The sequence below is a fragment of the Saimiri boliviensis genome, chromosome 21 (assembly GCF_048565385.1).
Source record: "Saimiri boliviensis isolate mSaiBol1 chromosome 21, mSaiBol1.pri, whole genome shotgun sequence".
Classification (NCBI taxonomy): Eukaryota; Metazoa; Chordata; class Mammalia; order Primates; family Cebidae; genus Saimiri; species Saimiri boliviensis.
In genome coordinates, this window is record NC_133469.1 from 13,446,241 (window position 1) to 13,469,731 (window position 23,491).

Sequence of the window (23,491 nt, forward strand, 5' to 3'; positions counted from 1 at the left end):
GGAAACCAGAGCCACCTTGTGTCTGGCCACCTCTCCTGACCCACCCTCCTCCCACAGAGTCCCTTCTCAGGTAGAGGGAGTGGACCAAGGGGGGCTTGGGGCAGCTGAAGATCCAGAACCCCCCACAGCCATGGTGGGCGGCCCCAGTAGCATGGTATCCCAGCCCCTCCCTGCATGCCTCTAAGGGAGAGACACAGGCTCTGCTCAGAGCTGAGAACCTCTGGGCTGCATCTGTCCCGCTGCTCTCAAATGCCCACCGTCTTCCACCTGAGACAGAGGCTGCCCAGGGTGACCCTAAGCTAAGACTGAAGACTGGTGACCACACCTGGCTCTACTTTCATTCAGTATGGGATCTCCTGTGGCCCCAGGGCCTTGCAGGGGAGGGGACCTGAGCACAGCAAGGCTCACGAAAAACTTGCTGAGGAAATATCTACCCTCTTCTATCCCCCTGGTCTAAATTCCTGTGCTTTATGGGCAGTCTCCCCAACCCCTACCTAGCCTGGAGGAGCCAGGCTTCCTGGGCCCACAGAGCTGGCGCCACTGAGCGGGCCCGGACGAAAGTCCCTGGGCCAGGGCTGGGAGATCAGGGGCAGGAAGGATGGAACGTCTAGGGCTGCCTGGGAAGTGGAGCTGCCGTGACCTTCCTACATCACAGCTCCTTTCTGAGTCCTGGCTGCCTGATGTGGCAAATGACGGGGCAGTCCTTTCCTCCTGCAGCTTCCGACAGGACTGAACGTGTCCGTACAAGGAGAAGCCTGGTGATGCTCCAGAGCCCAGTACAGACACATCACACACCATGTCAGGCACGCCATGACACAGTGACCTTGGGATTAGGAGGTCACCGATGTGAGTTTTGTTTTGTTGAGACACGGCCCTGCTCTGCTGCCCATTTTGGAGTGTGGTGATGCAATCACAGCTCACTGCAGCCTTAACCTCCCGGGATCAAGTGGCCCTTCCACCTCAGCTTCTAAGTAGCTGGGATGACATATACACTCCATCATGCTCACTAATTTTTTTTTTTTTTTGGTAAAGATGGGGTCTCCCCGTTTCCCAGGTTGGTCTCGAACTCCTGGGCTCAAGTGATCTGCCCACCTAGGCCTCCCAAAATGCTGGGATTACAGACGTGAGCCACTGTGCCTGGCCAACCAATGTGAGTTTTCAAACTGGCAGGGAAACCTGTCCCCAGGGTCAAAAGGTCCCATCATCGAAATCTCCCACGATGCCCCTTCATATAGGGCTCTTCAGGCTCAATTGCCTCTTCTTCACCTGCTGAAAGCTACCTTTTGGGAACACTGGCAGGTTCTCATGGCCCTGCCTCCCACCTGGACAGGGACACAGCTCCCTCTATGCACCCTTGGGCTGGCAGGACTCACTAAAAAAGGCCTGGTGCCCCAAGCTGACTTAAAATTTCCAGGGATAGCTCCAGGTGACTTTATTTATTTTTGAGACAGTCTCTGCTGCCCAGGCTGCAGTGCAATGGCACGATCTCGGCTCACTGCAACCTCCGCCTCCCAGGTTCAAGTGATTCTCTGACCTCAGCCTCCCAAATAGCTGGGATTACAGGTGCCTGCCACCATGCCCAGCTAATTTTTTTTATTTTTAATAGAGATGGGAGTTTCACCATGTTGGCCAGGCTGGTCTCGAACTCCTGACCTCAAGTGATCCACCGACCTCAGCCTTCCTAAGTGCTGGGATTACAGGTGTGAGCCACCACACCCAAACTTTGGGTGGCTTTAAAACCAAGTCCAGCTTCCTCAGGATGGCAGGGAAGCACCATCACACCCTTGCAGCCTGGCCTCCCCTTGCTGAGGGGCCTGTGTTTATACTACTGCACAGTCCTTGCCGATCCCAACCTAGCAGCACTCCGGGCCCTTCACACGTGCCGTGTCCTTGGCCTGAAATACTAGGCTTCCTCCTCTGATGAGCAGGCAAGCCCCTACTCGGGCCTTAAGATTAGGCTTAATGGCCACCTCTGAGGTCCCCTCACAGTCCATGCCACTCACCGCACCACCAGATGCCCCTGTCCTGGCCTCCCATGGCCTCTCGCTGAGGCCTCTGTTGCATCTGTGACTGTCTTGGGGCCATTTACTTATCCTTCGCAGGCTAAACTGACTAGATGCAAGTCACAGTCAGGGACACACTGTTTACCCACCAGGACCCAGCACAGATGGGGAGGCAGGGAGTGTTCACAAAAATTTATTTTCTTTTTCTAAAGCAGGTGTCCCCAAACTACGGCCCACGGGCTGCATGCGGCCCCCGGAGGCCATTTATCCAGCCCCCTGCCACACTTCAGGAAGGGGCACCTCTTTCATTGGTGGTCAGTGAGAGGAGCACAGTATGTGGCGGCCCTCCAACGGTCTGAGGGACAGTGAACTGGCCCCCTGTGTAAAAAGTTTGGGGACGCCTGTTCTAAAGCATCAGGCACTGTTGTAGGCCAAGAAATTAGCTGTGACGGAGAGCTGCGGCCCCTGACCTGGCGGACTGTAGGAGAGAGACAGACAGTCCGTACGGGACCAAATATAATCTGATGCCCAGTAGGCGCTGGGGAAGGAGGCTCCAGGAGCAAAGCTGCACCCAGGCAAAGGCAAAAGGGGTGGAAGAGGATCCTGACTCCATGAAGCCTCGGAGCCTTACACACTCGCACACCTGTGCCACTTGCTCTGTATGGATCCCTGACTCAGGGCATGGGGGCCAGGGGAGGAAGGTACAGAAGGAGCACCAGCTAAGAGCAGGCTGAGGTCCGCGTGGCAGCCAGGGTGAACTCAATGAACACTTTTTTTTTTTTTTTTTGGAGACGGAGTCTCACCCTGTTGCCCAGGCTGGAGTGCAATGGCACAATTGGCTCACTGCAACCTCCACCTCCGAAGTTCTAGCAATTCTCCTGCCTCAGTCTCCCGAGTAGCTGGGACTACAGGCAGGTGCCACCACACCTGGCTAATTTTTTGTATTTTTAGTAGAGACGGGGGTTTCACCATGTTGGCCAGGCTGGTCTCAAACTCATGACCTTGCGATCCACCCGCCTTAGCCTCCCAAAGTGCTGGGATTACAGATGTAAGCCACCACATCTGGGGCCTCAATGAACACTATTAATGATGATCATAGCCTCCTCTCTGCTCTAAAAGCTTTCATGTCTCCTAGTTGCCCCTGAGCAAGCCCTAGCAGTGAGGCCCTCCTCCCCAGATCCCTTCCTGATGCTCTTGCTAGTTCTCAAACACAACCACTAGCTTCTGTCCACACTGCTGTCTCCTCACTAGTCCATCTCTGCCTGACAAAGCCCTATAATCACAGGAAGACACCTCCCTCGGGAAGGCCTCCTGCCACCAGCAAGCACCTTTCCTCTTGCTCTGCACGTGCTGCCCCCAGGACAGGCAACTGTGTACATTTCTTATCTCTCCAAAGAAAGAAAGCTGGAACAGACCTGGATACAAACTCTGGCTCAGCCTGGGACTCTCTGAGCCACCTGGGGCATGACACTTCATCTCGCCACACCTTAGTTTCCTCATCTATTTGATGAAGACGTTACTATCAACCTTCAAGAATCAGATCTGGTAACGTGAAGGCAGCCGGCAGAGGGCCAGGCAGGCACCCGGTGAGCAAGGCAACCACTCTCCTCCTCCCCCCCGCCCCCCACATCCCTTCTGCTCCTGACAGGGAAGGGGAGGCTGCTGACCACAGGAAAGGCCAGCAGGGAGGTGGCAGGATGTCCAGGAGGAGGCGGAGGAAGTCCAGCCAAGGCGTTCTGGCCATCACACTCACAGAGCATGCCACGCCCCCCAGCAGCCCAGCCCACTCATCCGCAGGGTCTCCACTCCCTTGAAAGACGACTGCCCGCGCCTGTGCACATACACACCCTGCTCATCCTCCCCTAGCGAGGCCACTGGGCTGTCGGAGCCTCCCTGAAGCACTAGCCAGAAATCAAAAGCAGCCCCACCCCTCCCTTCCCGAACATCATGGTCAATGGGCCAGAGCACCAGGAAAGGAAGTACTCCTTCCCTTATACCTAGGATGACCACCGGCAACTCACCAATGCCCCACCCGCTGCCTCAGTTTACCCGGCTGCGGAGAGTCCAGGGAACTCAGCTGTGAGGCTCAATACGCTAACCATGGCACAGGTAATTGATAGGTCTTGGGTATAGCTCACCCCTAAGAGAAAGGCAAACCCCTGCCACCGCGCCCCCTACCCCGACTCGCAGGCTTGCCCAAGGCCCCAGGGCCGCGGGAGAACGTGGTATCCCAACGCTTTAGACGTCCCGGGACTGGCTCCCGGGCTGTGGGTGGGGCGGTTCGCCCCTTCTCGCCCACCTGACCTCGGGCCACCGGCCACACCGGGGCCCGGCCTGCCCAGGCCCGCGGCGACGCGACCCATCCGCGCCCAAGCCCACCTCCGCCGCTCCCTGGGGCCCATGACCGCCCTGGGGAATCGGGTCTTCCCCTAAGGGGCTGGAGGGGAGGTGGGAAAGGGTCACCCCGAATCCACCCGTGACTGGTGCCGCCAAGTGTGAGAAGGGGGCGGCCGGGACGGGTCGTTCCGACCCCTTAGGGTCGCCTGGGCTCCAGGGGGCGAGTGGACGAGGGAAGGCGAGAGGGGAGCCTGCGGGGAGGGCGAGGCCAGTCTGGCCGACCAGCGCCTCGGAGGTGGCCCCGTCTTCAGGCCCAGCCCTCCTCTCGCCTCAGAGAAGTGAGGAGGGGGCTGCCCGGGAGGGGAGTGGCTGGGCTCCGCCTCGGGCCGTCGCCCTCCTCCCGGCCTGGGGCGCGGGCGGCTGCCGAGGGCACTCACCGTCATGGCGGCGCCCCGGGGCGGCGGGAGCAGGAGGCAGGAAGGTGGACGCGGCTCTCGGGCCGGGCTCCGCGGCGCGGGGACCCCGCCGCCGCCGCCCCTCTCGGCCGCCCGCCGCCGCGCCTCCAGCCCTTCCCTTCCCCGGCGCTGCCCCGGCCCCTTCCATCCGCCCATAAAACTTTTTTTTTTTTTTTTTTTTTTTTTCAAACTTCCTGGGAGGACCCGGGCGGGCCAATAGGCGGCGGGGAAGCCGGGACAAACAGCGGCGGGGGCCGCGGCGGGCCAATGGGAGCGCGGGCCGGGTCGGGGGCGGGGCCTGCAGCGACGGGACGGGCGCGCGAGGGCGGCGGGGCGGGCGGACGGGGCCGCAGGGAGGGGAGGGCGGTGGCGGCCGGAGGGCGGGCGGGCTCGGGCCGCGGGCGCGCTGGGAGGAAGGAAGGGCCCAGTGTGCAGGTGACTCCGTCCGGCCAGGGCGCGGGGGTGGAGGATGCCGGCGGCCAGGCGTGGCAGGCCTCGCCCAGGCTGCGCTCCCCGCCCCAGCCCCGGAGCGCTGGGTCCACTAGGGCTCGGTGCCTTGGTTTGGCGGGGACCGGGGCAAAGCACCAGTACTAACGACTCAGCGGGTCCCACTCGCCAAGAGTCGATTTTCGTCCTCACCGCTGTCTAGGGAGGAAGGTGTCATTTTACTAATGAGAAAACGGAAGCTCAGAGGGGTGAGCCTATTTGCCCGAGGTCACACAGGAAGAAGAGGCGGAATTCCTAGCGAGAAAGCTGGACACAAACTGAGTTCTTGGATGGCAGGGTCTTTCCCAAATGCCCACTTTTCACCAATGGATCTTTTTTGGTTTGGGGTTTTTCAGGTGTAGGCTCAGGTTCACAGAACCCTTGGCCGTTTGTTCGATGCTCTTTTCCTGCAGGTGAGGAGGGACCCTGGTGGAATTGGTTACTAAATGCACTTGGACGTCTTTGTAGCATGGAGATTCCAACCCAGTGTTACTTTAAGCAAGGTACCTCTTGGTGCTCAATTTCACTCTGTGAAATGGGGTAATGCTGTTACCTCATGAGGTTCCTGGAAGGATTAAGTGTTAATTCAGGTAAAGCACCTAAGAAAACCTCTTTATCCCTCATTAGCTATCCTTAGGCAGGGAGGCAGGGAAGCTTGGAATAATTGCCACTTCAGTTATTCTGCCATCTTGATTTGGGGTTCAAAAATTATTGCTCTTGCCGGGTGCAGTGGCTCACCCCTGTAATCCCAGCACTTTGGGAGGCTGCAGTGGATGGATCATTTAAGATCAGGAGCTCAAGACCAGTGTGGCCAACATGGTGAAACCCTGTCTCTACAAAAAATAATTAGCTGGGCATGGTGTCAGGCGCCTGTGATCCCAGTTACTCAGGAGGCTGAGGCAGGAGAATCACTTGAACCTGGGAAGTGGAGGTTGCAGTGAGCCAAGATCGTGCCACCGCACTCCAGCCTGAGTGACAGAGCAAGACTCCATCTCAAAAAAAAAAAAAAAAAAAAAAGAGAGAGAGACAACACAGGACTACTGGGAATTCCCAGGATAAGACAGGTTCTTCTACCCGCTGACTACAAATGTTCTCTGCTGTGCCTGGAACACTTCTCTTCCTGTATTCTATACTCCAACACACACACACTCTCTCTCTTTCTCCCCTTCCCCTTCCCTCCTTCCCACTCCCAATGCTTGTTGGCCTGGAAAATTTCTTCCTTCAAGTCTCAGGCCAAAGGAAGCCGAAGTGTCCCCAGCAGACTTAGAACTGCTGGCACAGTGCTCCCTACATCTGTACATTTCCCCACTAAAGTGATGACTACACTGTTCTCATAAGTTACATGTCAGTGTCCTCACCTAACTGTTCCAGAGGGAGGGGCTGGAATGTCTTTTGTCTACATCTTCGGAAGCCAGCCTAGGGCCTAGGCCCACAGTACATCCTCAGTAAGCATGGGTCAAATGAATCAATGTACCTATGAAGGAACCACAACTCATCCTGGCATGTCAGAGATGGCACAGCCTCAGGGACCCAGGAGTGAGTTATTAAACTGGCAAAGACCAGAGCTACCATTGAGGTTATCTGGTCTCAAACCATTACTCTACTGAAGATAATAAGGTAAAGCTCAGCCGGGCACGGTGGCTCACGCCTGTAATCCCAGGACTTTGGGAGGCTGAGGCGGGCAGATCATGAGGTCAGGAGTTGGAGACTAGCCTGACCAATGTGGTGAAATCCTGTCTCTACTAAAACTACAAATATTAGCTGGACGTGGTGGTGCATGCCTGTAATCCCAGCTACTCGGGAGGCTGAGGCAGGAGAATTGCTTGAACCCAGGAGGCAGAGGTTGCGGTGAGCCAAGATTGTGCCACTGCACTCCAGCCTGGGTGACAGAGCAAGAATCTCTCAAAAAAAAAAAAAATAAATATAAAAAAAATATATATATATAAGGTAAGGCTCAGGGAAGGGCATACAAGTTAGGGGCCAAGCCAGAACTCGACGCCGGGCTTTTTGGCTCTTGGCTTGGGCTAATTTCACTGCTTCAGCCCAAGAGAAGTTTAAATCTGCTCTGTGTAAGTGGGAGGCCCCACTGGCAGTTGCATCCCTAGCTCATTTCCTCACTCCCACATGACAGAGCCACTGCAGCCCAGCTCAGCAAGCCTCAGTTGCTGCATCTTTCCAATGGGGAAAATCTGTGGGGATTCCCAGAGCTGCAGGAGGACTCAGAGATATCAGAATATGAAGGCAGTGATGTAGGGATTGTGTTAGAAGCACTGGGCTCTGAGGTCAGCCAGAGGAGGGTTTGAATCTCAGCTCTGCCCCTTGCTCCCTGTGTGACCGGGAGCAAGTGACCCTCTCTCTCTGAGCTTCACTTCGTCATCTGTAAAATGAATATGAGTATAACTGTGCCTGGGAGTTCAGATCAAACACAATTAGGTGTGCCATGCAGTGAACACGGAGCCGGGCACGTAGTAGGCACAGGTAAGTCCTTGGTAGAGCAGAGGAGGAGCACCCTGGCATAACGATGCTGGTGATTGTGCACCTACTGCATGCCCAGCTCCATGTTCACTGCGTGACGAGCCTGATTGCATTTGATCCGCACTCCCAGGCACAGATGGCCTCATATTGTCCATTTTTCAGATGACGAAGTAAAGCTCAGAGAGGGATGGCCACTTGCTCCAGGTCACACAGGGAGCAAGGGGCAGAGCCTTGATTCAAACCCAGCTCTGGCTGACCTCAGAGTCCAGTGCTTCTAACATGCCCCCTACACCACTGCCTCATATCCTGATCGCTGAGCCCTCCTGCACGCAGCTCTGGGAATCCCCATGGGACTGTGTAACCTGGGATGACTTCCCTGCCTTCATTCCCTCATCTGCACAATGAGGGTTTGGGCAGAATTCCCCCAACTTTGACTCACGGCAGGGCCAGACTTGGGGGCTGCAGGCTGCCTGACAAGACACTCCCTGCCACACCTGGCTTTTCAGGAGGCGGTAGGGGGAAGAGCAGGACTGGAAAATACAGCTGTCTCCTCCTCCCACACCTCCCACTGCCCCACGGCCAGACCTGCTGTATGTTGGTGACCTTTAGTTAGTTTGATAAGGTAATTCCTGCCCATGGCTTAAAGGTACCACACTACTCAGATAACCATGCTTGCCTGCTCACCCTTGGTGCCTTAACTCCAAACAACAGTGAAAGGAAATTCTAGTCTCAGCAGGGTGACTCATGCCTATACTCACAGCCCTTTGGGAGGCGGGCAGATCACTTGAAGTCAGGAGTTCGAAACCAGCCTGGCCAACATGGTAAAACCTCTGTCTCTACTAAAAATACAAAAATTACCCAGGTGTGGTGGTGCATGCCTGAAATACCACATACTCAGGAGACTGAGGTAGGAGAATCGCTTGAAACTGGGAGGCAGAGGTTGCAATGAGCCAAGATGATGGGGCCACTGCACTCCAGCCTGGGCGATAGAGCAAGACTCCCTCTTAATTTAAAAAAAAGTCCGGATGCTGTGCCTCATGTCTGTAATTCTAGGACTTTGGGAGGCCAAGCGAGGTCAGGAGTTCAAGACCAACCTGGCCAAGATGCTGAAACCCTGTCTCTACTAAAAATAAATTACTTGTATTAGCCGGGCTGATGGCGGGCGCCTGTAATCCCAGCTACTGGGGAGGCTGAGGCAGAGAATTGCTTGAACCCAGGAGGCGGAGGTTGCAGTGAGCCAAGATCTTACCACTGTACTCCAGCCTGGGCAACAGATGGAGACTCCTCAAAAAAACAACAAAAACAGGAAATTCTGAAATGGATGGGAAAGTTAGCGTTTCAACAACAGCTCTGCAACCTCCCTGCGTCCCGATCTCCCTGAGCCCTCTCTGCAGCTCTCAGAGTCTCCACAGACGTTTTCCTAATAGAGAGATATGGCAACCAAGGTTCAGTGAGTTTCATTGCAACCCTTCTCTCATCTGAGAATGAGGAAAATCAGCTCCTTTATACCCCAAGCCGTGCAACCTTAGGCAAGTCAACTCACCTCCCTGGGCCTCAGGTCTCTTCATCTGTAAAATGGACACACTATCTCCAGCCTAATGCTGGACCCAGAGCCAATAGCAGTAAGAGAGCATCTCACCAAGGGACCCCCTGAGCCAGCCTGTGGCCGCTGGAGATGGCCAGGCCCCTTCTATCCTGCTGTGAAGGGGGTGGGAGGGAGCGGGTGTCAGCTCCCTGCCCTTACAGAAAACCCAGCCAGAGGCTTGAGTGTTTCCAGGCCTCTCCAGGCAGGGGATGGGTTACGTAATGCCAGATGTTTGTGAAACTGGCTCAGGCCCAGGTCTGAGACACACTTTGCAATCCCAGAGCCACTCCTAAGCCCGCCGTCCCTTCCCCCACACCTGGCTCCCCTGTGGCGGAGGGCTGGCCAGAGGTTGCTGATTCGAAGCTTTCAGCTGTATAGACTATTCCATCACCTCTCACTTGGAAAGCTGAAAGCAGCCCCCAAGCCTGCCCCGGGGGTGGGAAACCCATTCGCTTGCTGAGACCAGGGTGGGCTTTAGCGCTCTGCTTCCACCTCTCCTTCCAGGCGAGGGTCCCAGATGCCTCCTCCTCAGCCCCTACTCTCTCCTTTGCCTAACACCACCCCTCCTCCCTCCCCTCCCCATCTCTATCCACCCTCACCCCTCCAGCCCCCGCTGGAGCCAGCCTACCCTTCGCCACCTGAGGACCCCCAGAGACAGCAGGAACGGATTGAACAGCGTGGGCCGGTCCCCGGGCATCCGCCATGAGGTCACCAGTCGGCCCTTGAGCGGGCTCCCAGCCTTGCCCTCTGCTGGCCTCTTGTCTGCCTGTCAAACAGGGTCCAGTGTTGGCCCCAGGTCCCTTTGGCGAGATGGGGGCACCCGTGGCTACAGCCTCCCCTGCCCTTTCTGTGGTGCCCCCCACGAAACCCCAGGGTTCCCATCTTTCTCTCCTCCCAGAGCTGCCGAAACAAGAGCTGGTTAACACTACATTGTGTTTGACTAACAAGGCGCCCAGGGCCCAGCATCCTCGAAGGTGCGCATGTCATCAACCTAAAGTCAAACCAGTGGCGCCAGCTGGAGGGGAGTGCAGACTGCGGGTGTGTTTCATTCAGCCCACGTAGTGTTTTCAGAGTATTTGACCTTAGGTTAGAGATTTCACCTATAAATTGATATTTCCGCCCGGCGCGGTGGCTCAAGCCTGTAATCCCAGCACTTTGGGAGGCCGAGGCAGGTGGATCACGAGGTCGAGAGATCGAGACCATCCTGGTCAACATGGGGAAACCCCGTCTCTACTAAAAATACAAAAAATAAATTAGCTGGGCATGGTGGCGCGTGCCTGTAATCCCAGCTACTCAGGAGGCTGAGGCAGGAGAATTGCTTGAACCCAGGAGGCGGAGGTTGTGGTGAGCCAAGATCACGCCATTGCACTCCAGCCTGGGTAACGAGAGCGAAACTCCGTCTCAAAAAAAAAAAAAAAAAAAATTGTTATTTTCAGTGTTTCTTGAAAGATCGGACGATGTGGAAACTCTTGGCCCATCTTCCCCAGGGCAACAGCTATCTGGAACCGAGGAGTCACACAAGTGCCCGTGGTCCCCCACTTCTCAGCGTTGTCACCTGCCTGGCCTTCAGGGCGTTAGGTTTGTGACCCCAGCTTAAGCAAAAGGATTGAGTTGCAGACTTCTATAGACACCCTCGGCAGAGTCCCCAAATGCTCCCTCTTTGGAGTTATCCCTGTTGGGAAAATCAAGGCCCCAATGAACAGAGGCATCTGCCCAAAGTCACATAGCAGGTTACTGGCAAGGTAGGAGACAGCCCAGGTGTCCCCTCTCTGGAATCTACAGACTCTCTGGGGGTGGGACTTGCATCAAAGCACAGGTCCAGGAGGGCATTGTGGGTAGGGGTGCCCCTGACCCTCCTATCATCCTCATCACAGACCTGACCATAGGCACGCAACTGTCTCACTAGACTGAACTTGATGGCACCCTGACTCACCTCTGACCCACACCCAGGCATACAGAAGGTGCTCACTACTTGCGTGTGAATGAATGCAGGAATGAGGTAGTTATCAGTTCCAACCAGTCAAGGCTGCCTAGGGGTAGGGGTAGGTCGAGATATTTTCTGCGTTGATGGGCCGGGCCCGTTTCATGGAGACTAGAGGGGCACCCCTGCATCGCCATTTCCGCCTTCTTCGCTACTCTGGCTCCAGGAAGTATGAAGAAATAACCGAGAAAGAGGAAGAGCAAAGTCAAACTTCTCGGAGCCCCTGGGAGGGCTGGCAGCGCCTTTGGCCATCAGCGTCTCCTGTCCCCTCCTGTTCCACACATGGGAAGACTGCCCCCCCGCTTGAAAGAAATCAGGGCGGGACCAGGGGGCAGCATGCAGAGAGAGAGGGCACTGGGTGGTTCCTGGGCCCTGGGTTCTAGTTCGAGTCCAGCTACCCACTGACTGTGTGTAACCTGGAACGACTCCCCTGCCTCCATTTCCTCATCTGCACAGTGAGGGTTTGAGCAGAATTCCCCCAACTTTGACTCAAGGCAGGGCCAGACTTGGGGGCTCCAGGCTGCCCGACAGATGCTGCCTGCCACACCTGGCTTTTCAGGAGATGGCGGGGGCGGGGGGGGGGAAGAGCAGGACCGGAAAACACAGCCCCAGTCTGTCTCCTCCTCCCCTGCCTCCCACTGCCCCACGGCCCTCAGCTCTGATCTCACCTCTCTGGAGGCTGAGGGTGACGAGAACAGTCTGTTTGGCAGGTCCCGGGGAGGGGCGGGCAGAGCCGTGCTCACCAGCTGCAGCCAGGCCTCCGAGCAGCCTCCGTGGGTCCCACCCCCGCACATCTCTCTCCTGCCTCCTGGACCCTGGAGACCCTCCAGGCCTGGCTGACCACGGGCACATCCTCAGCTCCGACTCCTGCCCCTGGAAGCCCTGCTCTCTCTCAGCCTGGTCTGGCCCTCTCAAAGCGGAAGGATCTCTTCCCTCAGAGACCACTGAGTCCAAACTGTCATTTGCCCAGGGAAAGACACTGACCTTTTCGGCCCCAGCAAATGAGAAGCGCGGCCTACAGTTCTGACCTCAGGATGGCCCACCTACCCAGGTCCCCAAGCCAGAAGGTGGCTCTCCAGAGCCCCTCAAGGCCCTGCCACACACACAGATGACCCCGTGGCAAAGCCAACTTTGCTCTAGATGATTCCAGGGCTCTCCTGAGGAATGCAGCCATCTCCAACCTGCTGCCCCCTTCCTCCCCTTCCGTATGTACCCATGCCCATGACCCAACTACCGAGTCGGCCTGCTTCTGGTCAGTCAGGGGGTCTTGGCCTCTGCTTGGTTCTGACTTCTCAGGCTCCTCTGGTGGGAACTGGAGATTAAAAAAAGAGCACAGCTTAGCCCAGCTTATTCTCCAGGATGCATCCATCTGTCTACCTTCTCTATCCATTTATCATCTATCCATGCAACAGCCATCTAACGTCCAGCATCAGTAGATCCGTGTATCCCTCCAACCATCCAATGTCTGTCCCTCATTACTCACCCCTCTTCTATCCAACGTCCATTGTCTACCACCCACACGTGTACCTGCCCTCCATTGATCCGTGTGTCCATTTACCCCATGCCTATGTATCCCTCTCTCCATCAATCATCCATCTACCCATATATCCAACATCTGTCTGTCCACCATCTATCATCCAACATTCATCCATCCATGCAGCATCTATCCATATTCCGCCCAACCTTCAGCTGTCCATCACCTAAGCAACGTCCATCCTAGATGCACCATTAATTCATCACCCAGCTATCCACCCATCACCATGTGTCATCCATCCAACGTGCATCATTGATCCATCACCCGTTCACACGTTCATCCTCCATCCGTTGTCCACCCACTGACCCCGCTGTCCTCCATCCTGCATGTTTCCAATGAGCTGCCCCCTCCTTTATGTCAGGCCCTGGGCCAGAGCCAGAGGTACAGAGAGAAAGCAGGCAGGGCTCAGCTGAGAGCAGTGGCTCATGCCTGTAATCCCAGCACTTTGGGAGGCCGAGGCAGGTGGATCACGAGGTCAGGAGTTGGAGATCACCCTGGCCAAGAGGATGAAATCCCGTCTCTACTGAAAATACAAAAATTAGCCAGGTGTGATGGTGTGCGCCTGTAGTTCCAGCTACTCCGGAGGCTGAGGCAGGAGAATCGCTTGAACCCAGGAGGCAGAGGTTGCAGTGAGCTAAGATCACACCATTTCACTCCAGCCAGGGCAACAGAGTGAGACTCCATCCAAAAAAAAAAAAAAAAAAAAAAAGTGGGGGCAGGCAGAGCTGCTGCCCCCATGGAGCTTCTGGAGAGATGCCAACCCCATTAGATGGACAGACACGGACAGATGAGGGAAGCAAAACTGCCAAGCCCAGAAGGGGACCGTTGCTAGGAGAGACTGTTCAGGGAGGGCTTCTCAGGACTGGGTGCCTGACCTATGACTTGAACAATGAACAGACGTTTGGTGGCTGAAGAGGGGAGGGAAGGGCAGCTGAGGCCATGGGAACAGCACATGCAAAGGCAGGGATATGTGCTCACAGGCCCTGCAGCCAGCTCAGCACCAGCGAGGCAAATCCAGAGTGGAAGGAAGGGAAGGCGGCCTTGAATACCATGCCAAGGATTTTCATAGAGAGGAGCTGGAGCCCTGGCAGGACCTGGTGGTTCCACGTTTTGCCATCTGTGAAATGCCTTTCAGCTCGTGGCATTCCTACGCCTTCCTAGCTACCAGCTCCCAGTCTCCTGAGAATCCTGAGCTTCACCATGAAACTGAAGAATCAATCTCTCTCTCTCTCTCTTTCCTTCCTTCCTTCTTTTTTTTTTTTTGAGGGGGAGTCTTGCTCTGTTGCCAGGCTGGGGTGCAGTGGTACAATCTCAGCTCACTGCAATCTCCACGTCCCAGGTTCAAGCGATTCCCCTGCCTCAGCCTCCCAAGGAGCTGCGACTATAGCCGAGTGCCGCACCTCGCTAATTTTTTTTTTTTTTTTTTTTTTTTTGAGACAGAGTTTCGCTCTTGTTACCCAGGCTGGAGTGCAATGGCGCGATCTCGGCTCACCGCAACCTCCGCCTCCTGGGTTCAGGCAATTCTCCTGCCTCAGCCTCCTGAGTAGCTGGGATTACAGGCACGCGCCACCATGCCCAGCTAATTTTTGTATTTTTAGTAGAGACGGGGTTTCACCATGTTGACCACGTTGGTCTCGATCTCTTGACCTCGTGATCCACCCGCCTCGGCCTCCCAAAGTGCTGGGATTACAGGCTTGAGCCACCGCGCCCGTCCTCCACTTCCTTCTTGACCTGGCTGGCCTGCAGCACCAAGCATGCCCCGGGACACAGCACCATGTCCCCCCTGAGCTGCCTGTGCTCTGTGTGCCTTCCCAACAAGCCTGAAGGCAGGACAAGCTGACTTTTCTGTACTTCTCTGGTGACCATACATGAGTTGATCGGAGGGTCAACTCATGAAAACCACAGGGAAATACTGGGGAGAGGGCTCCCTAGCTTTCCTAAGGGCTCAGGAGCTTTGTGACATGGTGGTTAAAAGCACAAACCTTGGAGTGGACGCTTTGATCTCATTTCTCACAACCTATGCATGTTTGACCCCGAGCAAATGAGCCTGAGTTTCCTCATCTGTCAAGTGGCAACTACCTCCTATCCACCTGAGGCACATATGTCAAGGCCCGGGGCCCAGCACATGGTACCCCCCAATGCCCAAAAGCCCTGCTCATCCTGCGAGAGGTGGCATCGAACTTTGCATCTAGGAGATGAGGAGGCTTTGGAGAAACAAGCAGGAACCCCCACAGCACCCCAGTGCTGCCTGTCAGAGAAACGGTTCGTCCATCTTTTTTTTTTTTTTTTTTTTGAGACGGTGTTTTGTTCTGGTTGCCCAGGCTGGAGTGCAATGGCACGATCTCGGCTCACTGCAACCTCCGCCTCCCAGGTTCAAGTGATTCTCCTGCCTCAGCTTCCCGAGTAGCTGGGATTACAAGCGTGTGCCACCACGCCTGGCTAATTTTGTATTTTTAGTAGAGTTGGGGTTTATCCTTGTTGGTCGTGCTGGTCTTGAGCTCCTGACCTCAGGCGATCTGCCTGCCTCAGCCTCCCAAAGTGCTGGGATTACAAGCGTGAGCCACCGCACCCAGACGAGGTTGGTCCATCTTACAGAGGGAGAGAGACTGGTGTTCAAAACCATGTGCCGTCCTCCCAGTGAGCTGTCACCAGGCTGCAGGACTCTGGCCTCCGGGACCCTCCTTGCCTACCATCTTCGGATGAAGAATGTTCTGGGCTTCAAGGCAGCACCAAAGTACCACTGAACCAGGGGAAGGGTGAGTACCTACTGTGTGCCCGGCGCTGGGCCTACTTTACACACAGCCTCATTTAAGCAGCCTGTCCTGACAGCTAGCTGGACCCAGGGAGCACTGCTGCACCTCTGTATCTGAGAGGAGCTGTAGGGGGCAGAGGGGGTAAGCCAGGCTGTCCTGGACTCAGGAACCCGGGAACCTCCAGGGGAAGGGGCATGACGACACTGGCTACAGTCCCAGGAGGGGTCAGCTGTGTGCCACCAGACACAACATCGACCAGGTATGGTAGAGCCGGGAGGGGAGCAGGCCCTGGCCAGAGCATCTTGCTTGAGGCCTCAGCGTGGTCCGCAGTGAGCAGATCTGGGTTTTGCCCATCCCCCACCAGCAAGCGGCTTCACCCTGGCTTCAGTTTCTTTATCTGTACGTAGTGTATTTCCCACCTGGTTGCTAAGGAGTCTGAATGGGAAAAGTACACATCAAACATTCAGGTCAGGGCTTGGCCCGTAAATGCTTCAAACGGTTGCTCATCATCACTGTCGGGCCAGTTTGGTGTTTGGGATAGGTTGTGGTCAGCAGGGAGGCCCGGGGGATGCAGGGGCTCAGGCTACTCACAGGGAGGCTTTTCCTAGGAGGTTTGGCTGGCTGACTTTCTGCCTACCTTTGGGAGGGTGGGACCCTCGACCCTCCTTACCTGCAGCTCTGGCAAGCTGGGGCTCTCTGCAGGGCTCCTGCTCCCCAGGGGGCCCATCTGCTCCAGGCTGGTCAGAGTTGCAGTCGCCGGTCCTCTTGTCACTTTGGTCTTTGGCCACTGGGTGGAGGTGCAGGTAGGGCTGGGAGGCTGGGCGGGGCCCTGGGGCCGTAGTGCAGCGCTGTATCCATCGACTGGGGTGGCCTCAGCCTGGCCTTCTGGCTGGCTGTGTGGATCCTGCTCGGGGGCATCTTTTGTGCCTGGGGGACCCGGCTCTGGCCCTGAAGCCCTGGCCGGGTCACCCCTGTGTCCAGCTGGGTCCTTGTGGGGCAGCCTGGCCTGCAGGAGCTCCAAGAGGCCCTCCCAGTCCAGCCTGGGGAGACGGGCCCAGGCCCCATCTCCTGGTGCCCGGAGAAGGCCCAGCAGGTCCCTCCAGTCAAGCTCGGGTTGCCTCTCAGGGCCATGTGGGTATGGACAAGCTCCCTCTGCCCCCCGGCCCACGGCGGTGGGTGACCCAGGCTGCCAGGATTGCGAGGTCTCTGCAGGGCCTCCCCAGCTCTCTGGGGTGCTCACGGGTGAACTGCTTTTCCCTCGTTCTCTGGGGGCCTCATGGGTGGACTTCTCCTCCCAGGTCTCTGACTGCCCCCAGCTCTCCTGGTACTCTCTGGGAGGGCCCCCCCATGTTCCCTCTGAGGCTCTGGCCGCCCCCAGACTGGGCTCCCCACATCGCCGCCAGCCCCCAGGGCCCAGGCCTCCCTCCTGGCCACTCCAGCTCCTTTCCAGGTGTCTGTGAGGGCCCTGGGACCCTGGCGGCTCCTCCTGACTCTGCCACACCCCCAGAGGCTGTCTTGTATCCGCTCGGCCACTCTCCAGAGGTCTCTGTGTCCGCAGCTCCCTCTCAGGGGTCCTGGCTGATGTCCTGGGGGACGGCGGGGACCCCTGGAACCACCGATCTCCATCCGGTCTCTTCTCAGGACTTCGAGGACGAGGGGGCTCTGCTCGGCTCTGCTGGGCCGGTTCTGCTTGTTTGGCAGGGGGCTTGGTCACCTGGGGACGAGGTGAGGGAGTGGGTGAGGTTCTCTCTCTGGGGACCTGGCTGCCGGCTCTGCCTTTCTTAGCCAGGCCCCCAGAGAGGCAAGGCTGTGTCCACACAGCAGCCTGAATCAGAGCTGCATCGAAAGCACACAGGGTCCCTGGCCCCCACTCCGGGGGGTCAGCTCCTCCCTTTCACCCTTTTTCCTCAGTTCCAGAAAAAGATCTGCAAAGATCTGTTTCTGTTCTTGGCTTCTCACTCCCTCGAAGATACCGATTCCAGCTGGGGCTATCAGGTGCCAGAACTCCCACCAACACCCCATTCCCCTGGGGTGAGCCCAGCCCTCTGAGTTTTGTTACAGATACAAATCACCCTGAAAGAGAGGGCCCTTAGAGCCAGATTGATGCATCAGGCTTTCCCTGAAAGCTGCTGAAGACAGCAGTATTGGCCGGGCGTGGTGGCTCACCCCTGTAAACCCAGCACTTCGGGAAGTGGGTGGATCACCTGAGGTCAGGAGTGACCAGCCTGGCCAACATGGTGAAACCCTGTCTCTACTAAAAGTACGAAAATTAGCTGAGTTTGGTGGCATGTGCTTGTAATCTCCCAGCTACTTGGGAGGCTGAGGGAGGAGAATGTCTTGAACCTGGGAAGCGGAAGTTGCAGTGAGCTGAGATCTCGCCACTGTACTCCAGCCTGGGAGACAGAGCAAGACTCCACCTCAAAAAACAGACAGTAGCACGTCGTGAAGGAAGGGGGCTGTCTTCAAAGGACCAATGTGGGTCTGGAATCTTGTGCATTTGCCAAGAACTGCTGGCCCTTGGGAAGAGGGGAGAGCCAGATACTCATGACTGGACTCCGACCCTTTCATAGAGATCTTCCTGTCCAGGACCCCTGCCTGGCTCCCACGGGGCAGGAAGAGACAGTGGCTGCCCCTTGGGGTGCGGGGCCCCATACAGCAGGCAGTGCTCACCTGCCTGCTGGGGGCAGGGCTGGACTGTCTTCGGAGAAGTTGGCTCTGGCCTTGGCTGGGCCGCTGTGACCGTCCCTCGTCCCGGGTCTGGAAGGCCCCCGCTGCCTCGGACTTCCTATGAGCAAATGCAGCCACTCCTCTGAGGGACAGTCCCACTGCCAGCACCCCACCCCTCTGCTCCCACCTCCAACAGGAGGAGATGTGGGAGAGCCAGGGGCCCCACTGCAAGCTGGTTGAAGGGCCCTAAGTGACTCTCAGGGCCTCAATGTCCCCTGCTGAGAAATGGGGATGATTTAACACTGCTCTATTCTGCCTCATGAGGATCTTGAGGTCGGGTGGGGAGAGGAATCTGGCTTTGACTCCTGTGTCCTTCAGTACTTCCTGTGACTAACCACCACCCCGCCAGCAGCCCACCAGCCACCCCCAGACAAAGGTTAGGCTGGTCTTAGTGGGAATTAAGATTTATTGAGCACCTACTGTGTACCAGGCACCAGGCACACATAATTGTAATGGCAAAGCATTTACTGAGTACTTCTTACGTTCCAGGGGCCAGGCGCTTGTATCGTGATCTCATTTCATCTCACACAGCCCACGTTGGGGGGTGACAGAGGCAGATTGCTGTGTGCCCCCGTCTTGTATTCTTTGTACCCTTTTCCTGTCCATATCGTAAATTTTGGATTTCTTTTCCTTTTTCCCTCCCATGACTGCTAACCAACAGAATCCCAGCACTTAGCCTTAAAAACTCAGGCTGGCCAGGAGCAGTGGTTCATCCCTGTAATCCTGGCACTTTGGGAGGCCAAGGTGGGCGGATCACCTGAGGTCAGGAGTTTGAGACCAGTCTGACCAGCATGGAGAAACCCCATCTCTACTAAAAATACAAAAATTACCCGGGTGTGGTAGCTCATGCCTGTAATCCCAGCCACTCGGGAAGCTGAGTCAGGAGAATCACTTGAACCCGGGAGATGGAGGTTGCAGTGAGCCGAGATGGCGCCATTGCACTTCAGCCTGGGTGACCAGAGCAAAACTCTGCCTAAAAAAAAAAAAAAAAACCTCCAGGCCATCCTAGCTGTTGGCAAAAGACTTCTGGGCAAGATCAGAAGAAAGAAACATTCTCCCGGACAACTCCAGAGAGGCCAACATGAACTGTTGGAGCAGATGTCATTCCTTTGTTTTTTTTGAGATGGAGTCTCACTCTGCAGTGGCGCAATCTCAGCTCACTGCAACTTCCATCTCCTGGGTTCAAGTGATTCTCTGCCTTAACCTCCCAAATAGCTGGGATTACAGGCATGAGTCACCATGCCTGGCCCTGGGCAAATGTTATTTCTAAGACACCAGACTTAGGCATTGTTGCCGCATCTGCTGAGATCATCTCTCATTTGTGTAACAAGTCTAGTTCCAGTTGTCTTGCTTACTAACGGGGAGGCATGGTTGTTAATGTTTAACGTGATATCTCTGTTGACAGGTAGAAACACCAAACAGAACCTCCGCACATCTCTCCCTTCCTCCACCTCAGGAGGTCACAACAAAAGACCCAGCCACTCCGTGAATGTTTATTTTGGTGGGGTCTCAGCAAATGGAGCCAAGTCTCTGGTGGATGAACTGAACCAGGAAGAGAAGTCTGAAAAAGGCCACCCTATGGTGGGTCCAGAGTGAGGCAGCAAAAAGGGAAGAGGAAATTCTGCTCAGGCCTCCGTAGGTCCTGCCAGCTGTGGTCTGCCTGTGCTTAAGGAATCATGCTGGAACAACAGCTTTAAAAGTTTGAGATTGGGTGGGGCGCAGTGGCTCATACCTGTAATCCCAGAACTTTGGGAAGCTGAGGTGGGCGGATAGCTTGAGCTCAGGAGTTCAAGACCAGCCTGGGCAACAGGGTGAAACCTGGTCTTTAAAAATACAAAAATTATCCAGTTGCCTGACCATTTGGAGAAAAAATAAAAATACAAAAATTAGGCCGGGCACAGTGGCTCATGCCTCTAATCCCAGCACTTTGGGAGGCTGAGGTGGGTGTATCACTTGAGGTAAGGAGTTCAAGACCAGCCTGGTCAACATAGTGAAACTGTGTCTCTACTAAAAATACAAAAATTAGCTGGGTGTGGTGGAGGATACCTGTAATCCCAGCTACTCGGGAGGCTGAGGCAAGAGAATGACTTGAACCCGGGAGGCAGAGGTTGCAGTGAGCCAAGATCATGCCACTGCACTCCAGCCTGGGTAACATAGTGAGGTCCTGTCTCAAAAAAAAAAAAAAAGTATGGGTTTGGGAGGCCAGGTACAGTGTCTTACATCTGTAATTTCAGCACTTGTGGAGGCTGAGGTCGGAGGATCATTTGAACTAAGGAGTTTAAGACCAGCCCTGGCAATAGAATGAGACCTTGTTCTATGAAAAAAAAAAATTTTTTTCATGAGACTGGCATGGTGGTATGTGGCTGTAGTCCCAGCTACTTGGGAGGCTGAGGTGGGAGGATCGCTTGAGCCTGGGAGGTTGAAGCTGCAGTGAGCCATGATCATGCTACTGCATTCCAGCCTGGGCGAAAAAGCAAGATCCTGTCTCAAAAAGGAAGAAGTATGAGGTTGGAGTCTTTTGTTGTTTCATGGCTCTTGCCAATGTCTTTAGAATCAGAGCCATAAAGTACAGTACTTTTGAGTTGTTAGCAGTTATTGGCAGCTGGTTCAGACAGGAACGTAAGTTTCCTGGAAGAAGTGTTTCTGAGTTTGAGGGGCTCCCTGAGCAGGCCGTTTGTACTTTTTTTTTTTTGAGATGGAGTCTCGCTCTGTGGCCCAGGCTGGAGTGCAGTGGCGCCATCTCAGCTCACTGCAATCCCTGCCTCCTGGGTTCAAGCGATTCTCTTGCCTCAGCCTCCCAAGTAGCTGAGATTACAGGTGCCCACCACCACACCCGGCTAACTTTTGTATTTTTGGTAGCGATAGGGTTTCTCCATGTCGGCCAGGCTGGTCTAGAATTCCTGACCTCAGGTGATCCACTCGCCTCAACCTCCCGAAGTGCTGGGATTACAGGTGTGAGCCACTGCACCCAGCCAATTTGTGATCTAATTTGAGGCGAGTGAGTTTCCTTACTCTGTGAGAGCTGAAGGCCTTAGAGTGAATTTCCCCGGAACTGGGGTAGAGGAGCCTCAGTGAAGCCGCAGCTCGAACATGACCCAGTGGGCTGTTCCTCCCTAATGGGGAGGATGGGGAGGCCAATGGCCCAAATAGCTGGTGCAGGGAAGCAAGGCACTTGTGTGTCGTCTTTCGAATGGATGCGTTTTCCATACGAACTGCAGCTCGCGTGATGAACATTCCTCCTGAGAACTCGCCTTCCTTTTTCTCCCCATGTGGAATTAAGAGAAAGGAGCGAGGGACTCAAGAAGATTCTGAGACCCCCCCATGGAGACCCGGCTTGTCTGATGCTGAAGCAACAGCGTCTCCTCGGGGTCACCTGTTCTGGAGGGTTGGTGTGGCCACACCAAGCATGACAAAGGAAACGTGTCTCCTTGAGAAGCTTAGATGGGCTCTTTGACCTCCAGAGAGAATAAAGGACCAAAGCCATCAAGTCTAGCAAATCCAATGAAGGCTGTTTTGAATTCAAATGACCACAAATGCTTATACGACTCTAAGAGATTCCAAAGGCATCTAAGGAAAAATAAATTAAGATCAAGCCAAAACTCCCAACACTTTGATGTGATAAGCCTTTAAGAAAAATTTTCCAGACTTGGGACAATGCTGGGACAGAGTAGATGCTCAATAAATACATATCGATGAGGAAAAGGGAGAAAATCAAAGCACAATCCTACAGCCACCTGCTCACAAGCTCCAGTCTGTCCCTTACACACTACACTGTTAGAAAATTTTCATCTTCCACGAGTGGCCGGGCGCGGTGGCTCAAGCCTGTAATCCCAGCACTTTGGGAGGCCGAGGCGGGTGGATCACGAGGTCAAGAGATCGAGACCATCCTGGTCAACATGGTGAAACCCCATCTCTACTAAAAATACCAAAAAAATTAGCTGGGCATGTTGGCGCATGCCTGTAATCCCAGCTACTGAGGAGGCTGAGGCAGGAGAATTGCCTGAACCCAGGAGGCGGAGGTTGTGGTGAGCCGAGATCGCGCCATTGCACTCCAGCCTGGATAACAAGAGCGAAACTCCGTCTCAAAAAAAAAAAAAAAAGAAAATTTTCATCTTCAGAGGATGAATGGTTTTCTATCTGGAAAAGGTGCCAGATAAGAGGAAAAAATTTCATTACTCAGTAAAATGATAAAACCTTGACTAAATGGTAAATAATCTATTTCAAAGATAGTAGAATGAAATGTATAGGAGTGATTGTGTAAAAACAAATGGTTAATAAAAGTGTAAACCTATTCCTCGTTTCTGTTATTAATATAAACATTTTCTCTCTCTAAAATTAACCTGAAAAAAAAGAAAGAAAATCAATTTTGGCTTAAAGATCTTAAGTCCCCATTGAGTTATTAGTTAAGACAAAATTAGGAAAATTGACATCAGACCAGAAATAGTCATCATAAAACCGTCAAAGACACTTTGGGATGCCAAGGTGGGAGCACTGCTTGACACCAGGAGTTTGAGACCAACCTGGGCAAGAAAGTGAGACTCCATCTCTACAAAAAATAGAAAAATTAGCTGGGCACAGTGGTGCACGCTTGTAGTCCCAGCTACTGGGAGGATGAGGTGAGAGGATTGCTTAAGCCTGGGAGTTGGAGGCCACAGTGAGCCATGATCACACCCCTGCACTCCTGCTGGGTCACAGATCGAGACCCAGTCTCAAAAAAAAAAAAAGGTCAGCCTGTCACAGTGGCTTACACCTGTAATCCCAGCACTGTGGGAGGCTGAGGCAGGCAGATTATGGGGTCAGAAGTTCAAGAGCATTCTAATATGGTGAAACCCTGCCTCTACTAAAAATATAAAAATTAGCCGGGCGTGGTGACAGGTGCCTGTAGTCCCAGCTATTCCAGAGGCTGAGGCAGCAGAATCGCTTGAACCTGGGAGGCGGAGGTTGCAGTGAGCCAAGATTGCGCCACTGCACTCCAGCCTGGGTGACAGAGCGAGACTCCATCTCAAAAAAAAAAAAAAAAAAAAAGGTCAGTGACGCTGAAAATTTTTAAGGTAGTGAAACCCTAAAATGGTGAAGTAGCACCATGAATACTTGTCATTACACATTCATTCAAACCCACAGGCTGTACACCACCAAGAGTGAAGCCTCAACTTTG

At 54.8% G+C, this 23,491-nt stretch overlaps 1 protein-coding gene and 1 long non-coding RNA gene across 12 annotated transcripts in view; one reads left to right on the forward strand and one right to left on the reverse strand.

The window, feature by feature from the left end:
* The window catches only part of TRIOBP (TRIO and F-actin binding protein), a 73,902-nt gene that overhangs the window by 21,151 nt on the left and 29,260 nt on the right, over window positions 1-23,491 (reverse strand). For 6 of the 11 annotated variants that reach the window (XM_074391113.1, XM_039463033.2, XM_074391118.1 and 3 more), the window contains 4 exons: window positions 18,280-18,394; window positions 16,280-17,323; window positions 12,557-12,634; window positions 9,970-10,107 (listed from right to left, as the gene is read on the reverse strand). In XM_074391113.1, coding sequence (XP_074247214.1) covers window positions 9,970-10,107; window positions 12,557-12,634; window positions 16,280-17,323; window positions 18,280-18,394 — 1,375 coding nt within the window. Of the gene's footprint in view, window positions 1-4,777; window positions 4,965-9,969; window positions 10,108-12,556; window positions 12,635-16,279; window positions 17,324-18,279; window positions 18,395-23,491 lie in introns of those variants that run through there. The other 5 variants (XM_074391122.1, XM_074391115.1, XM_074391114.1 and 2 more) reach the window with 2 other exon arrangements.
* On the forward strand, window positions 3,859-22,611 carry LOC141582615 (uncharacterized). Its single transcript, XR_012515484.1, has 3 exons — window positions 3,859-4,112; window positions 15,452-15,612; window positions 19,742-22,611. It is a non-coding gene; the product is annotated as an uncharacterized LOC141582615 (long non-coding RNA).